This window comes from Pelophylax lessonae (genome assembly GCF_965119305.1).
Source record: "Pelophylax lessonae genome assembly, chromosome: 7".
Classification (NCBI taxonomy): Eukaryota; Metazoa; Chordata; class Amphibia; order Anura; family Ranidae; genus Pelophylax; species Pelophylax lessonae.
The window spans coordinates 123494749-123513771 of record NC_138774.1 but is presented as its reverse complement, the minus strand read 5'-3'; the positions used below and the strand labels follow the sequence as shown (position 1 = coordinate 123513771).

Below are 19023 nucleotides of genomic sequence, written 5' to 3'. Positions count from 1 at the left end.
TTTTGTGAGATGTCCTCCACATTTTAAGCGGATACCCATCATTCTTCAGGTTGTAGTTTTACTTTTAGGGGTGTTTACCTGTCGTACTCTGGAACACAAGGTTCCATGCTTGCCTTCCCCTTTTTTTGCCATGCCTTCTTTCAAGTGTCCATTTTCTCATCCCCTACTAAGAATTTCAGTGGCTGTTGTCCACCCCTCACTTGGACTGCTTTTGGAGGACCCAAATGTTTAGGAATTACCATTTCTCTGTCGCTCATTGACAGACGTAGTCTTCTTTATTCACAAGAACTGGGTTATGTTGTCTCTGCAGGAGTAGGACTAGGCAGAAAGAAAAAACGTTCTGGCTCCACCCTAGGGGCAGTCCCAGAGGGTATATCCTCTTCTTGTCTGCTACAGAGAATACGTTTTTTTCTGTCTAGTCAGGAGTAAGGACCTAAGTTCCTTGCTGGGATCTCTGGTCCTGGCAAGATTTTTTTTTTTTAGAAAAAATATTTTTTTTAGGTAGTTTTCTCCAGTGTTTTTTCCTGTGAGATCTTCAAGCAAATATCACTAGTGGTCACCCCAGCCGGCCTACGAGCGCATGCAGACCATTGCATCGCGCTTGGTCGGCCGCGACACATTCAAGTAAGTATGCGGGGCCGGGCGACGGGCTGGATGTTGAGATCCAGTGGTCACCCCGGTTTCTGCCTACGAGCGCGTGCAGACCAGAGCTCCGCGCTGGGTCGGCCGCGACGGAGTCCCATTGGAGGGACTGACCTTGCGAGTTAAGTCTCGCTTGGACGCCAGGAACCAGAGAGTCGAGGCGTCCGGAGTGGTCCACAACCCCCCACCCCGGTGGAGAGGGTATTGTGAAGAGAGGGTGCCTGTCGGTTCGGTATGGTGAGTAAATGTTTCCTTTTTTCCCTCGTTATGAGGCAGTTTTGGAAATGGGCCCCTCCATACATGGTCAGTATCTGTCTGACACTAAAAGTCCCCCTTGTAAATACAGCATGTGTTTGGTGGGAAGTGGACTTGGTTTGAGAGCTAACACTCTACCCAGCAGACTGCAGTATTGCAGCAGACCTAGGAGGTATAATCCTACCTTAATTGTAGTGGACCTCCTGCAGATCGATAAACCGCCGCCATTTTGCTGTAGACCAGGTGCATGAATGTCCTCAGGTCACGCCGGCCGCCATGTTTTTGGAGTCTATTGTCTCCTGTATGGGGGCGGCCATGTTTGAATAGCCCAGCTAACCTCGTGGAGAGCTGGGAACGCCGGAAGGCGTACACAGGGGGCGGAGCCACTTCCTTTCTACCCGGGAAAACGAACACAGCTCTTTCCAGTCTGTAAAGACAAACGCTGACTGCAGTTGGTTGGAAACTTCTCTGCATCGGGTGGTGAGCCTTGAGGGTCCCTCTCTCTCTCTGTGGGGATCAAGAAGCAGGTACTCTAGGGGCGCTATTGCGCTAGGGGGATACACATAAAAAAAAAAAAAAAAAAAAGATGTTTTTTCTTTTTTACTGGCAAAGTGTCCTGGATTAACATGGACCCTGCCACTCATGTATCTCCACCAGATCCCTTCGAGGAGTCTGCAGGATCCTCCAGCACCCCACTGACAATTGAATCATTGTCAGCTATTATGGAAACTTTTGTGTCCCGGGTAGAAGTGGCTTGTCAGGGACAGGGCGCAAGCCCCCGCCTAACCCCATATTCAAATCTGAAACTTCGGATTCAGAATCTGAGCCTATTTCTGCAGTTGCAGGTACCTCATCTGGGATTGGTGTCTCGGGTACTGTCTCTTCAGACAGTGAGGAGGATGTTTCGGCATCAGCCATAGCCCGAGAGGAAGCGTTGGTAAACGCACTCATTGTATCTGTTCAAGAAACCTTAAGATTACAGGATACTCCATCGGAAATAGCTGAAACTGAAATTCCTTTTGGGACTAAAAAACGCATCAAAGTGGCGAAGGTTTTTCCATTGCCCAAATGTTTTGGCAATCCAATCAAAGAAGAATGGAGTCTGCCAAAACGCACTTCTGCTATTTCTAAACGCATTAACAGGCGTTATCCGTTTGAGGAAACCCTCATTAAGAAATGGACAGAACCACCTGTGGTGGATTCACCAATTGCTAGATTGAATAAAGCCACGGTTATTCCATTAGAAGACGCTCCGTCTTTTAAAGATCCGGTGGATCGCAAGTTAGAAGCTATGTCTCGCACCATGTTTTCCTTGATTGGATCAGCTTTCAGACCAATAATTGCTATTGGGCTGATTTTGCAGACTGTAACCGAATGGACCAAATGGTTACGCCGGGACTTAGAAGAGGTCCCCCAGGCGGTATCGGATTTGTTGGAACAGATGAAACAGGGGTTACAGTTTGTGTGTGATGCAGCGTTAGACGCCACTCCATTATTGGCGCGAGCATCAGTTTCAGCAGTGGTTCTCAGGCGTACACTGTGGCTAAAGGGTTGGTTAGCCGACCAAGGTTCCAAAAAAACATTGGCTAATATCCCCTTTTTAGGAGAGCGTTTATTTGGAGCCAACTTAGATGAGATCATTAAGGATCTCACGGGTGGAAAGAGCACCTTTTTACCGCAAAATGCTAAGGGTAAAGGAACTCGTCAAAGACGAGGGCCTTCTTTCTCTGCTCACAAAAGGTTTTTTCGTCCCGCGGGTGAAAAAATTAAGTCCTCCAAAGCTCCTTCAGGAGGCTTCAGGGGACGTTGGTCGGGCAAGCAAAAGCCCGCCCCCTCCAGACCTGAAGATAAGTCGTCCAAAGCCTGAAGGTGCGCCCCCACCCCAATTATTGGGGTGGGGGGACGTCTTTGCCGGTTCCCGGATCCATGGCTTTCCAGAATCCCGGACAAGTGGGTTTGCGAAGTCATAAGGTCAGGGTACAAGATCGAGTTTCGATCTCTCCCACCGGCGCGATTCTTCCCTTCCAATATCCGACTATCCCCGGATCGTTTAGAAGATCTGCGGAGAGCAGTCACGGATTTACTACAACAAGGAGTGGTAGTCCACGTTCCTTGGACAGAACGTTTTCAAGGGTTTTATTCAAACCTATTTACAATACCCAGGAAAGAGGGCAAAGTGCGTCCAATTCTGGACTTAAGGGCACTCAATTCCTTTTCTCAACATAAGAAAATTCAAGATGGAATCCATTCGCACAGTAGCAGCCTTCCTGCATTCAGGGGATGTCCTAGCGTCCATAGACATCAAGGACGCCTATCTGCACATTCCCATTTTCGCAGGACATCAGCGATTTCTAAGTTTTTCCGTAGAAGAGAACCACTATCAGTTTGTGGCGTTACCTTTCGGTCTCGCCACGGCTCCTCGGGTCTTCACGAAAGTGTTGGCCCCAATGTTGGCACTACTGCGCCAAAGAGGCATATCGATTCTAGGTTACCTAGACGATCTCCTGCTTCATGCAGAGTCTCCGCAGACCCTGCTACAAAACCTAGAAATTACTATAATTTCTTTACAGGAATTCGGGTGGCTGGTGAACCAGCAAAAGTCATTTCTGGTTCCCACCCAGAGGCTCGAATATCTGGGTCTAATTCTAGACACGTTCAGGACAAGAGTTTTCCTTCCGGTAGGGAAACTCCGGAAGATTCAATCAGCAGTCCAGTTGTTACTATCCAACAGCTGGTCTTCCCTTCGGACTTGCATGAGGGTTCTGGGGTTGATGGTGGCTTCCTTCGAAGCAGTCCCATTTGCCCAGTCCCATACCCGAATTCTTCAGCAAGAGATTCTTCTCAGATGGAATCGGAATCCGGAATCTCTGGACTATTGGATCCGATTGAGCAAACAGACCAGAGAGTCTCTGGTCTGGTGGCTTCAGTCTCCGATACTCAGCCAGGGAAAGTCATTTCTGTCAATATATTGGACGATAGTGACCACGGATGCCAGCCTATCCGGATGGGGAGGAATTCTCGGTCTGTTATCCGTTAAGGGACTTTGGTCCCCGGAAGAATCCAGTTTACCGATAAATGTGTTGGAACTGAGAGCGATCAGACTTTGTCTGATTCACTGGACCGAGCAGCTCCAGGGCAGCCCGGTTCGGATCCAGTTGGACAACGCCACGGCCGTGGCTTATGTCAATCACCAGGGGGGCACCAAGAGTGTCCGAGCGGCCAAAGAAGTGGCTTGCATTCTTCGCTGGGCGGAACGATTAGTTCCAGCTATCTCTGCGGTGTTCATTCCGGGGGTGGAAAATTGGCAGGCAGATTATCTCAGCCGTCAGACTCCGGATCAGGGGGAATGGTCCCTCCATCCAGAAGTTTTCCACCAGTTGTGCCTACGTTGGGGCACCCCGGATGTGGATCTGTTGGCATCACGATTCAACAGAAAAGTACAGAGATTCGTGGCTCGCTCCCGCGATCCTCTAGCAGAGACCGCAGACGCACTGGTCACCCCGTGGGGGCAATACCAGCTAATGTATGCCTTCCCTCCTCTTGGGTTACTGCCAAGACTTCTTCGCAGGATAGAGGAGGAAGGAATTCCAGTAATCCTGGTAGCTCCGGACTGGCCTCGTCGAGCTTGATACGCCGACTTGGTCAGACTGGTGGCGGACGTCCCGTGGAGACTTCCTCTCAGGGAGGATCTACTGTCTCAGGGACCGATCTTCCATCCTGCTTTACGATCGCTGGTTTTAAACGGCCTGGTTATTGAGACCCAGGTGCTGAAGGACAAGGGATTGTCAGCTTCAGTTATTCCTACTCTAGTTAAAACAAGGAAAGCGACTTCCAGAAAGATTATCATCGTACATGGAAGTCTTATATTGTGTGGTGTGAATCCCTTGGGTTCCATCTACATCTTTATTCGGTAGCCCGAATATTGGCTTTTCTGCAACAGGGAGTTGAGCAGAAGCTGGCCTTGAGTGTTATCAAGGGTCTGGTTTCAGCATTTGCTATCTTCTTTCAGAAGCCTTTGGCTACTCATTCCTTGGTGCGGAATTTCATCCAGGGGGTGCGACACCTGGCTCCGCCAGTGCACGCGCCGTTACCATCCTGGGATCTTAATTTGGTGCTGTCGGTTCTTCAGACACCTCCCTTTGAAAATATCAGGGAGATTCCCTTGCTTACTTTATCCCAGAAGGTGGCCTTCTTGGTGGCTATCACTTCTGCACGCAGGGTGTCAGAACTGGCTGCATTATCCTGTTGTTCCCCAGATCTGGTGGTTCATAGGGATAAGGTTGTTCTTCATCCGAATCCATCCTTCCTTCCTAAGGTGGTTTCAAAGTTTCATTGAATGAGGACAGTGTATTGTCCTTCCTATGTCCTTAGCCCAATCATCCTCGAGAATTTGCATGGCATTTCTTGGATGTAGTTTGGGCGATCAGGATATATTTGAATACTACGGATTCAATTTGTAAGACGGATTCACTGTTTGTGATCACGGATGGCCCTAAGAAGGGGTTGCCTGTTCTGCTGCGACCATCTTTAGATGGATCAGACAGACGGTGGTATAGGCTTATTTTATCTAAGGGTCGGGATTCCCTGTTAAGGCGCATTCTACTCGGGCGCTTAGAGTTTCCTGGACCTTCCGCCATCAGGCGTCAGTGGTTCAGGTTTTCAAGGCGACTGTTTAGTCGTCGGTTCATACCTTTACAATATTGTATAAGGTTTATGTGATGGCATCGTCAGATGCCTCTTCTGGCCGCAAGGTTCCTGCAGGCCACTGTTTGAGGAGACTGTTGGTCTACCTCGAGGATTTGTGGGGTAGGTCTCATCTGTTTACTCGATGAGTCCTTTGATACTTCTGGTTGGCTCCGGTTGGGCCTTCTAGATTGGATTTTGATTTCTGTCAATCCCACCCCTCATTTGTGGCACTGCTTCTGGATGTCCCAGTTCTTGTGAATCAAGAAGACTACGTCTGTCAATGAGCGACAGAGAAAATCGGATTTTTGTAAGATCTTACCGTAAAATCCCTTTCTCTTAGCTCATTGACAGACGTAGTACCCGCCCCTCTATCATTGAGTTGGTTGGGTTAAATTCTCTGTTGCTGCTTTGTGACAGAACTGATTCTCTGTAGCAGACAGGAAGAGGATATACCCTCTGGGACTGCCCCTAGGGTGGAGCCAGAACGTTTTTCTTTCTGCCTAGTCCTACTCCTGCGGAGACAACATAACCCAGTTCTTGTGAATCAAGAAGACTACGTCTGTCAATGAGCTAAGAGAAAAGGATTTTACGGTAAGATCTTACAAAAATCCGATTATTCCAATGTCTAAGAATTGAGGACATGCCGTTTTAAGATTGAGAGGGGGGTTAATCGAGATGGCGTTTTTTTTTTTTTTTTCTTTTTAACAATGAACTGTGCTGCTCTAGTTCCTATATGTGCGCGAGGTCACGTTCCGACCTGGAAATATAGTGGAGGACTCTTCTTGGCTGCACACTGCCATCTTCGCGCATGCACAGTTGAGCCCTGTACAACCGTACTGATCGGCCCATTGTAGGCTTGTTAGTATGATGCTTCCGACAGCCGACAGCGCATTTTCAGCCAAACAGAATCTGTCGTGCAGGCATTAAAATTTTTGTTGGCCAACACCAGAACGGCCGATTGTTCGCCAGTCAGTACAGATTTCGGCCGACAGACAGCAGATTAGCAAGACTGGGCATGCTCAGAAAAGAAAAAAGACAAGGAAAGTTAACCATCACATGACATCACTTCTGCAGTCGGCTATTGTTGGCCGACAAAATTCGTGTGCAGTCTTTTGCAGTTTTCAACAGATACGACAGCCCTGGACAAAAGACGGCCGATCGTTCGGCCGGCGATCAGTACGGGGCTTTAGTGGCCACGTACTGCGCATTCTCGAGAGACATACCTGCCCCCTTCTCCCGTCACGCTGCACAATTGCAGGGAGGAGCTACGTTCTTGGTGACTATCTTCGCCTCCCTTTTTAAGGGAGTTGTGGAGATGAGCAGGGTGAATGCTCTATTTAACCCTATGGCACTTAAGAGGATGGCTGGGGACCAACTTGAGAGCACTTCATGCTGAAATATTGGGGGTTAGTCTTGCAGATATGGATATCTTAAGTAAGGAAGTATCTCTGACGTTTATACTATTCAATATTATTGCTTTTTTTTTCCCAGAGGCTAATTATGTAGCGGGGTGTTTTTACCTGGTTCGTATACTGTATTGGGTTGGGGGCTGGATGCTTGCTGCCTTCTGCAATCTTACCGTTTCTGTTTTTGTTTTTTTTTTTCAAGTGAATCAACAACGATCAATAATCTAATCTATATGCAGGACATGTCTCTCCTTACTTTTGTTGTTTTTGCCATTTCTCTCCTAGCCTTTCTAAGGAGGCGTATTACTATTCCATACGAACGATAGCTACATAGCATTACGGTTTTGTTCACTCATTCAGTTTTTGCTAAGCCTTCATGTGGTTCCTCTCTAGCTGCACTTGACCCTGACGTGCTGCCATCACCAAACTGGATGTATGCTGCTTCCTTTCTCTTCCCCACTGTTGTGGACTATGTACTCGAAGACTCTCATTTGAACTTTATATATAAAAGGAAGTACTCTACTACTAGAAAAAAATATGCTTGTTCTATAGAGCTCTCATTAAAAAGGTTATAGTTGCAATACATATATTTCTACATGTGCTTGAAATTATACTCCAATATTAATCACAATACATCTTTCAGTACCAATAGGATCCCCTGGGGAAGCTTTTGGTGAAACGCGCATAGGGATTCCTATTGGTGATGGTACATGAACTCCTGCATCTGGCCCTGTATAAGGGAGAAGTCTTTCTCATTTGAGTCTATACAACTACACTTTGTACAAAGTGGGGCCAACACCAGGTTTCTCTGTATCTACACACACCATATCAGCCATCTAGCCTAGGGGGGAATGTAATATACATTGACCTGCACATATTCTCTGTTTTTTACCTTGATATTTTAACTATATAAAATGTATATTTCTCTAGCGCTCATCGACAGACGTAGTCCTCGGTGATACACCACCTTCGGGTTATGTTACCTCCGCAGGAGCAGGACTAGACAGGAAATTAAAAAGCTCTGGCCACACCCTAGGGGCAGTCCCAGAGGGTATATCCTCTCTCTCTCTGCCTCAGCAAATCAGTTATTTTCTGTCTAGTTAGGAGTAAGGACCTAGATACCTTGCTGGGATCTTAGGTCCTGGCAAGATTTTTTTCTTAAAAGATTTTTTAGACAGCTTTTTTTCTCCAGTGTTCCTGTGAGATCTTCAAGCAAGAAAGCTGAACTGGGCGACGGGCTGGATGTTGAGATCCGGTGGTCACCCCAGTTCAGCCTACGAGCGCGTGCAGGCCATAGCTCCGCGCTGGGTCGGCCGCGACAAAGTCCCATTAAAGGACTGTCCACGCGAGTTAAACGTCTCGCCGAAACGCCAAAGACCATGAGTCACGGCGTCCGTATCGGTCGACAGCCCTCCCGCCCCGGTGGAGAGGGGTACTGTCAGGAGTTGGTGCCCGCCTGGTTCCGGTATGGTGAGTAGTATGTTCCCCCTTTTTCCCTGACGGGTTTTGTGGTGAACGCGGGCCCCTCTCTGTATGGTAAGAAAGAGTCCTTTCTATCCTATAACATGTCACAAATCCTCCTACTTTGAGTGTGATTTATGTGTGCAAAAGCCAGGAGGCTTGGCTTGGGAGCTAACAATCTATTGTATACATGTTTTAAAAATGTAATCTGTGGCATTCTGGGAATCTTATGGATTAAGTATAAGCTACCTACCAGTCAGAAGCCACGGACATGTAGACTGCCTTCCAAATCAGATCTCCAGCTAATAGCAGGCCTCCCGAACGGCCACGCGGTCCGCCAGGGCCGGTACCGCCAACCACGCCATATCCCCATGCAGAGAGAGTGTTGTGTGCCCTGCAGCACACCGCTATTCAGTTTAGGCCGTCGCCATTTTTTTTGCTGGATCGCACGAGCCGCCATTTTGGCGTAGCCTCGTGTCTCCAGCATGGGGGCGGCCATGTTTGAGGTGATCCTACACCTCGTGGAGCTTGGGGGAGGCGCCGGAAGGCGTGCAGAGGGGCGGAGCCGCCTCCTTTCTTCCTGGGCAGCCAGCCAAGAGACTTCCTGTTTGTCAAGACAGCGCTGTAAGCTGTTGCAGTTTAACTCTGAGCATCAAGTGGTGAGCCTGGGGGTCTATCTCTCTCTCTCTCGATCGATAGGGATCCCTAAGCAGGTAACACTAAGGGGCTTTTTGTGGCGCTGGGGGTCAGAAAAGAAAAAAAAAAAAAAAAAAAAAAGTTTTTTTCTTTACTTTTGAATTATATTATCCAGGAAGTAACTGGAGTTATTATGGACCCTGCCACACATATTCCCCCACCTGTTTCCCTCGAGGGGGCCTCGGGACCCGCCGGTGCACAGAGTATAGAGTCATTTACAGCAATTTTGGAGTCTATGGTGGCTCGGGTGGAGGCGGCCTGTCAGGGACGGGGGTCTAGGAAGCGACCCCCGCCTACCCCTATACCATCTGACACCTCTGACTCAGATTCAGAGATGGTCACGGCAGTTGCAGGTTCCTCTGCAAGGGCTGTTATCCCAGGTAAAGCCCCCTCAGACAGTGAGGAGGACGCTTCTTCTCTTGCTATAATTCAGGAAGAAGCTTTGGTGGACGCACTAGTTGTGGCAGTGCAAGAAACCTTAAAACTTGAGGCTTTACCGGCAGAGGCAACTGAAACAGAGAGGCCTTTTGGGACGAATAAGCCCATCAAGACGGCGAAGGCTTTTCCTGTACCTAAATGTTTTGGTAATCAGATTAAAGGAGAATGGGAGCATTCTAAACGTACCTTTACTATTTCCAAGCGTATTGCTAGACGCTATCCGTTTGAGGAATCCATCATTAAGAAATGGACGGTACCACCAGTCGTGGATCCGCCTATTTCCAGGCTGAATAAAGCCACGGTTATTCCAGTGGAGGACACTTCGTCCTTTAAGGATCCGGTGGATCGAAAGATAGAAGCAGAGTCCCGCACTATCTTTTCTCTGATAGGGTCAGCATTTAGACCAGTAATCGTTATTGGTCTAGTTTCCCAGACACTTACGGAATGGGCGAAAATGGTACGCCAAGATCTTAGGGGAAAAGATATTCCCCAGGAGACATCTGATTTGATGGAACAGATCATACAAGGGCTACGGTTTATCTGTGACGCAGCCTTGGACACTACTCCCCTATTAGGGCATGCATCTAAGTTAGCAGTGATCCTCAGACGTGTGCTGTGGTTAAAATGCTGGTCAGCTGACCTAGGTTCCAAAAAGACCTTGACCAATCTCCCCTTTCAGGGGAATCGTCTATTTGGAGCCAACCTAGATGAAATCATTAAGGATGCCACTGGGGGCAAGAGCACTTTTTTGCCACAGGCTGCAAAAGCTAAGGGACCTCGCAACAAGCGAGGACCTTTCTTTACCGCCCATAAAGGGCGCTCGGCTGGTACTAGCGGGAAAGGCAAGACTCCTCCAGGAGGGTTCAAGAAGGGGACCAACCCAGCCAAACCCGAAGCAAAGGAGTACACAGCCTGAAGGTGCGCCCCCACCCGGTTTCAGGGTGGGGGGACGTTTTCACCGGTATTCAGGACATTAGATCGAGCATCAACCACTACTACCGGTGCGATTCTTCCCTTCCAACATTTAAGTACCACAGGAAGCGGTAGTTACCGTTCCCTGAAAAGATCTTTTCCTTTACCTTTTCCTAAGATTAGTCCCGATACCTCACAGGAATCGGATCTGGTTGACCAGATAGGCCAAGTAGCCTCTAGTCGGGTGACTTCGGTCCCTGAGGTTCAACCAGAAAAGATCACCCTTCCTGATAGCAATCAGGTATCTGATAAATGTGTGGGAACAGAAAATGACCACTTTCTCGGATGGTCGGGGCCAGATACATCTAGGGACGCCTGGTTCAGATCCAATCAGCGCCAGTGGTCCTAGAAATTCTAGGCTGGCCTCCTCAAGCCGGCCTGGCCGACTTGGACATGTTAGTCGCAGACGTTCCGTGGGAACTTCGTCTCAGGGAGTGTCTGTGGTCTCAAGGACCAATTTACCTTCGTGCTTTACAGTCGCTGGTTTTAATGGCCTGGCCATTGAGACCCAAGTACTGAAGGACAGAGGTTTGTCTACTTCAGTCATTCCTACCCTTATTAAAGCAAGGAAAGCGACTTCCAGCAAAGTCTATTATCACACATGGAAGACTTATATTGCGTGGTGCGAATCTTTAGGATTTCCCCCACGTACCTATTCGGTGACTCGAATATTGGCCTTTTTGCAACAAGGGGTTGAGCAGAAGCTAGCCTTGAGCACCATCAAGGGTCAAGTTTCAGCATTAGCAATCTTCTTTCAGAAGCCTTTAGCTACCAAATCCTTGGTGCGGAATTTCATCCAGGGGGTGCGGCACCTGGCTCCTCCAGTCCGCGCGCCCTTACCGCCCTGGGATCTTAATTTGGTTTTGTCGGTTCTACAGAAACCTCCCTTTGAAAACATCAGGGAGATTCCCTTGCTTACTCTATCCCAGAAGGTGGCCTTCTTGGTGGCTATTACTTCTGCTCGCAGGGTGTCAGAACTGGCTGCATTATCATGCCAGTCACCATACCTAGTGATTCATAGGGATAAGGTAGTACTTCATCCTAAGCCATCTTTTCTTCCCAAGGTGGTTTCAGATTTTCATCTGAATGAAGATATTGTACTACCTTCCTTGTGTCCTCAGCCCAAGCATCATCGGGAACATGCGTTGCATTCCTTAGATGTGGTTCGGGCAATCAGGGTATACCTGAAAGCTACGGAATCATTCCGTAAGACGGATTCACTTTTTGTGATCACGGATGGCCCCAGAAAGGGTTTGCCTGCATCTGCCGCGACCATTGCCAAATGGATTAGACAAACGGTGGTACAGGCTTATTCTATTAAGGGTCAGAGTCCTCCGTTCCCTGTTAGGGCGCACTCCACTCGAGCGCTCAGTACTTCCTGGGCCTTTCGCCATCAGGCGTCAGTGGTCCAGGTATGTAAGGCGGCCACCTGGTCGTCGGTACATACCTTTACAAAATTCTTTAAAATTGATGTGACGGCATCGGCGGATGCCTCATTTGGCCGCAAGGTTTTGCAGGCCGCAATTTGAGGAGACCGGTGGTCTACCTCGAGGGTTTTTTTCTGTTTAAAAAAAAAAAAAAAAAATTGTTTTCTCTTTTTTTGGTTGAGTCTCATCATTAAGGATGAGCATTGTAAACTTCTAGTTGGCACCGGTTGGGCCTTCTAGATTGGGATTGATTTCCATTTTCCCACCCCTCAGTCGTGATACTGCTCTGGGACGTCCCGAAGGTGGTGTATCACCGAGGACTACGTCTGTCGATGAGCGCTAGAGAAAAATGGATTTTTGTAAAATCTTACCGTAAAATCCTTTTCTCTTAGCTCATCGACAGACGTAGTCCCCGCCCCTCTGTTTTGGAGTTGGGTTGGGTTAAATTCTCTAAGCACTGCTTTTTCACATAACTGATTTGCTGAGGCAGAGAGAGAGAGGATATACCCTCTGGGACTGCCCCTAGGGTGTGGCCAGAGCTTTTTAATTTCCTGTCTAGTCCTGCTCCTGCGGAGGTAACATAACCCGAAGGTGGTGTATCACCGAGGACTACGTCTGTCGATGAGCTAAGAGAAAAGGATTTTACGGTAAGATTTTACAAAAATCCATTTTTTACAACGCGTACTCTTGTTTTTTTTTTTTTTTTTTTTTTCCTATTGGGATTATACTTGGCAACTGTTAAAGTCCAATACTTTGTTTTTTAGTTTTAAGTTCATAAATTGCTCTTGTGCATGCCAGTACAAGCAAATAGGCATTCAGTAATGCATTTTACATGCTTCCTCTATAGATCCCTGCTTGTATTTCTTGCAGTGTGGGCATGCCATGTTTGATGAAGAAATCAATGTGTGCAAAACACCTTTGTATTAGGCCTTTATGGCAGTATTTTTCAGTCATTCCTAATTATTCACTTAGAGACTGCTTAGCCCTCCAACTTTCCCCTCTTTCAATTACAGTATCAGTGCAGGAGTGCAGTAAATGATATTAAAAAAGAGATAATAGATGTACTACTTATCTTGTCACTATGCTAAAAATATATTTGTGGCTATTGGTCTCAACCCCCACTGAGGACACTGAAAAACGTAAAAATCTGTCGGATAGCCTCAATATAACCCCTCTTCTTACCCGGCATGCCTAGGTTTTTGCTTGTGCCCTAGGGGGATGGGCGCCTTTTCTGCGGAGTCTATTTTTTGTTGTTAATACTGCTTTGCAGAGTTATTTATTTTGCTGTGACTTCAGTCAAGATTTTTTTTGCCAGCATAGCTGCTTTGGCTAGTGTTTGTATCACAGCTCTCTGGATCATCCTTTCCTCAGCCTAGATTTGAAGGCCATACCTGGAGTAGACATATAGCGCCTCTATTTGCACCATTGAGTGTCTTTTTGTTTTGGGTTTTGTTTTTTTTAACCTGGTTAAGATGCCAGTAGCTCCCTGTTCACTCAAGATATTTTAGCTGTTTGTGCTCATCTACTTGGATCTTCTCCTGACAGAATCATTAGCCGTGTTTCAGCTCCTTTCTCTGCTTAGTCTCTGACCCTTCTGAGATCTTAAACCAAACTGAGTCTGAGATCATAGTCTCCATCTCTGGCTCATTCAGAGTCCTAGAAGTCTGACTCTGTTTTCTAGGCACTGCAGTCTTCTGCTGTTGACTCGGATTTACCGGGAGTTGTTTCAAACCTTTTTGATTTATTATCCCCAGGTTCTGGAGGATCAGCCTGCAGTTCCAGGCCTTAGATCATTTACAGCTCTTAGAACTACAAAGACCCTAAACCTGCTATATGAAATAATCCTCTGTGCGGACTGGAAACACCCTAAAGGAGCCTAAGCTCCACCTGAGAGAGGGAACTTTGAAAGGAAATTTGTTAATTGTGGTTTGTTCCCAACATAGTTTCACCAGGGACCAGTGTTCATTTTGGCGTCACTTTTAGATTCGTTTTAGTCAGTCTGTTGACTAAAATGCCATTTTAGTCGTCTGAATTTTTGTTTTAGTTGTATATTAATTGACTAAAATCCTCCAGTACATTTTAGTCGACTAAAATCAAATGGGGCTTAGTTAAATTGTAATGCATTATTAAAGCATTTCTCTAAAATTGCCAAACTCATTAAATACTGCTGGAGTAAGAAATTTAATAATGTGTCATTATAAGGTTTGAATATGCACTACAGACACACATTTAGCCGTTATGCTATATAACATTTTTATAAATTAAAACCAAGTTTCATAAACCCAATTATTGCTTTTTAACCAACAGGTGTAACTTTTAAACATAAAAAAACGGTAAACTCTGTTGGTTGTACTGCCATTGCACATATTACCTGGATATATTAGCAGCATCAAATATTTAGAAGAAAAAAAAAATGAAGCCTTTTTTCTCATTTTTTTTCTTTTTCATTTCAGCAGCTTAGTAGCTGTCCTCTACTTAGGTTTATGTGGTAATGCAGTGTTCATTTTCAATTTATCGTCCTAGTCTTTTGTCTAAAATGCTATTTTTAGTTTTAGTTGTATTTTAGTAAACTGAATAGTTCTCATTTTAGTTGACTAAAATGGTGTTAATTTAGTCTACAAAAATATTTTAGTCATCGAAATTAACACTGGCAGGGACCCACATTACCAGGAAGACCACTAAAAGGCTTGAGGGTGTGTCCACCTTTTTCAGAATTCGAGTGACAGGCAGCTAGAGTCCCTCTGCCTCGTGATGGCAGTAACCTTAAAGCGGAGCTCCACCAAAAAGGGGAAACTCAGCTGGTGCCCCCCTCCACCCTCGGCTGCCACATTGGCACTTTTTGGGTGGTAGGGGGAGCAGATACTTGTCAACACCAGGTACCTGCTCACACTTCCGGGTAGGACTGCCACACAATGATCGCAGCAAGCTACGAAATTTCCGGCCCCTTCTCCCCCCACTGCCTTCTGGCAGACACACAGGTCGCAGAAGACAGCGGGAACATTCAGAAAGCGCAGTGTGACTCGCACAGGTACAGTAGGAAACAGTCTGTAAAGCCTCAAGGCTTCACTTCCTGTTTCTCTTAGTGAAGACGCTGGCACCTGCACCCAAAGCCAATTGGCGACATTGTGGGTTATGTGGACAGGTAAGTGACCTCATATTAAAAGTCAGCAGCTACAGTATTTGCTTTTAATTTTTTTTTTTTTTTAACTCTGCTTTAATCTGTGATATCATGCCAGAATGAATAGATTCCTTCAAGAGTTCTCTCTGCCTTTGAGGTAGGTCCCCAATTTTTTGAAGTGGCTGGAGCCTTGTACTTTAGTTGTGATGGCTTGCTACATAGCTTTTCCCAGAACAGGTGGTTCCCTCTCGAGTCAGCTTCTTGAGGTGCACTCCAGTGGGCATCACTTTTTTTGAAGGAACTTTTTACCTGGGAAGATTTTAATGTTCCCCCTGTGACAGGACAAGTGACCTACCAGGGGCAGAAGACTTCAAGTGAGTATAGCAGCCACCAGTAAACAAGACCCATTTTTTTCATGGTATGTCCTGTCCCTGTTGTGGTTTAATAACAAAAAATGCATGAAACCTCAGTTGAGAAGTTAAAATGCTTGTATCCTAAAAAAAAAAAAGCAATGACTTCAACAAACAGTTGTGTAGCAGGGATGTTTTATAGCATATGCAAAAATTGTGGTACTAAGAAAGTAATACAGTTAAAAACTACATATTCTTTATGAAAGGATAAGTTCACTTTAAAACAAAAAATAAATAAATAATAAATGCACATTTTTTTTTTCTGCAGGTAATAAAATGTGTCTATTATATTTTGTTGCAGGAGCTTGTATAGTATTGCACCAGCGATCAGTGGATCACTGATGCCATGCAAATCTTTCTCGTATGAGGAAGCCGATACATCCTAATAGGAAGAATCGATAAATTACCACAGCGCTCACAGCTGTATGAACTTTGTATCATAAAAAGTTTGTCAACAGAGATCTTCAGAGAAAACCACATGCCAAATTGATCAGTAGATCCAAAGATACATGCATCTGAAAACCTAAGAATCTAAAACTATCCCAAAAAATAACCCCCAATCCCCAGATAATCCTCCTTATCTGTTCCTTTGTGATTTTGGGTGCCTCACTGGATATTAGAGAGTTAGAAAGTGGGGGGTAAGGACTGGAGCTTAGGTTTTAAGGTAAAATTGTAATTTCCAGTTAGCACAGCTATCTTTCTCTGCTTATGCTGAATGTAGCCTTGACGTATGCCATTTTCATTATGTATGCAGTTTGAATTGTCCAGATTAATGAAAGGTTTGCTTTTATATTGTCATTAATGTAATCATTACACTTTATCCCGATTATATTCAAACCCCTTTCACACTTTTGTGACCTAAAAATTATGCAATATTGCTGCTTTTTTGACGCAAATGTGCCACAATTTTGACTGGACTTGAAGCAATGCCTATGTCTATGGACCTCAAAACCCATCAGTCAGACCAAAGTAGTGCAGGGACTACTTTGAAGTTGTGACTTGAAGTCGCACGTATATGAACAGTACTCATTGGAAATCATGGAGTACAATTTGTCATGCGACTTTACAGTTCCAAGTGGAAGGACAAGTCGCACAAGTGTAAAAGGAGCCTAAAGTATAATTTTTTGTTTGTTTTTGAATAGTAAAGTTGGGGAGGTTTGTAATCCCTGTCAAATTTTTTTTTTTTTTTTTGCACTATTTGTGTTACAGATTTGGATAGATTTCCCTATACTTTCTGTCCTGTACCCAAAACAGGAAGTGAAAGGAAATCCTTCCAAAACACACAGTTCTGCAGTTCACAAAGTTTGGGCACTCAACTGAGACAGCTTTTAAAGTGTAGGTAAACTCCAAACAATTAACCCTTATTTGCTCTGTTCTCATTAAATGTACAATTGAAATTGTTTTGGTATAAATGTGCAAACATTTGCCTGGTATTTCTGCTAGATATTTTCTAACATAGTTCCTATCTTAAGATTTCAACCCTTCTCTATATATACAGTGCACTGAGTGAGAATTCTCACCCTAGGACAGGAAATGTTACTAACGGGATCCGCTGGTGAAAATAAAGAGGGGAAAAAATGAATGGGTCTTAAAAAAAAAAAAAAAAAAACTGGGCATGGGTTATAACTTAGTCAAGTATGTCTTCACCTGCCACTTTGGCCACCACATACAGAAAAAAACGCTTCTCTCATCTTTGACATTACCCAGACCAATAATATTCTTGCACTCATATTCTGAAATAGAAACTGAGTGGTTTGGTCCATCCTTCCTGACTAGAATCCAGTCTTTTTATGAACTGCCAAATAAACATTGAATAGCACGCATATTGGACCGACTTTGGTCCACTCTTGTTATTTCACCCCTTGGAGGGGGACACTGTTTATATTTTCAGGTTCATATTTTTATGTCATGCACGTTGATTGCACAATGCACTTTAGTATAATTTATGAGTGACTTTTTCTATTTGCTATCTATTTCGCTTTTTACTCACTTGTTATTTATTACTTACCTTTTTGCGCTGGTATATGGCACTAAACATTGAGTTGTGTTTTTAGGTTAAATATAGGACTAAAATCTGTGATATTTTTGTATTTTGCAAAGCCCCAAAGCAAAATGAAATGCTTTCATTTCTCTAAATGGTTTTTCCCTCTTTTAAGGAATTACAAAATCAAATAAAAATATTAAGTGTTGCCTATGACCCCTTTTTATTAAGCAGTATGTAGGCTTGTGTCCCGCTCCGTCAGGACTCAAGCACGTAACTTTTAATTTTACTTGCTTATACAGCCTCTTTCTCTCCCCCCCCCCCCCCCCCCATCTATTCTGGTAGTAGGCCTTGGATAGGTAAATTGTGATGTAACGTACCAAATTTAATGTGCTTGGAACACCAGCTTTCCTGTACCAGAAATGTGTTTTATATTACCATATTTAAGTTAATGGGGGAAGAAAGGGCTCTTGTGATGAGGGACCATTCACACGGGACAATTATTTTGGTGCACCGTCCAGGTCCATTTTGTGCTGTCAAGGGGATGCATAGGTGTTCATGCATCCCCATGCCGGCAGTCCCACGGATGTCTACTGGGACACGTGGATGCATGGACAGCCTCTGTGTCCCAGTATGGCATCCATGTGGGTGCAGGTGTGTTTCTCTGAACTCACCCTGGGTGCTTTTGGAGCCTTGCACCCACATGGCTGTCACAGTGGGACACAATGGCTGTGTCCATGTAGCTGCGTGTCCCAATGGACATCTGTGGGACTGCTGGCATGGGGATGCAACAAACACCTGTGCATCCCCTTGTCGACACAGCCCTGCAGGGGCACGCACATAATCACCCTGTGTAAATGGGGCCGAATTCATCCCAGCAGACAGGTGTTGGTACTGCTCAATCTTAAATCATTTAATTGAAGGAATAGGAGCTGGATAAAATTTTCCCATCCATTTCACTTATAGATGCCCTAATGATGAGCTGTAAAATTTGTGTGCGATGCCTTTCTGCAGAATGTAAAGAATATATATGTGTTTTGTTTTTTTGAATTTGCTTAATGTGATTAAAAAACACATTCAAAGATGTGACTGTTCTTGTCCACCTGTCTATATATTGTGTCCTCACATAGGTGCCCCAGGAATTGGTTCTCCCAGCTCTGTAGATAATATAATCAAAAATACTTCCACTGCTGTGGCACAGGCAGAAGATAAGAGTGGACCTAGTGGTATATAATTGTGTTTCCTGGCTTTATTAACCTCCAATACTAGCTATCTCTTTATTTTTTTTATGGTGTACCTGTCACCCGCAAAGAGTACAGGAAGTCCTTTTGTGACCCTAACAGTATTCAGCCGATCACTTGAAACTAATGACACCATTTTCCTCAGATTTCTTTTTGATCTATGATGTAGCAGTGGCTTCTCTGTTACATATGGGCAACAGGTACACCCAACCAAGGCTCTGGCCGGTTGTTATATATTACTTCTATTAACATTTTGTGCTTTCTTTACATTATTTACATGTTGCTAGCAT

The 19023-nt window shown here is 45.2% G+C and overlaps 1 protein-coding gene across 1 annotated transcript in view; it reads left to right on the top strand.

Moving 5' to 3' along the window:
• MAP7D3 (MAP7 domain containing 3) overlaps positions 1-19023 on the top strand; it is a gene marked incomplete at both ends in the record, with an annotated part of 267062 nt that overhangs the window by 102292 nt on the left and 145747 nt on the right. Inside the window, 1 exon segment of the mRNA XM_082264163.1 lies at positions 18623-18718. Within this exon segment, the coding sequence (XP_082120289.1) occupies positions 18623-18718 (96 nt within the window).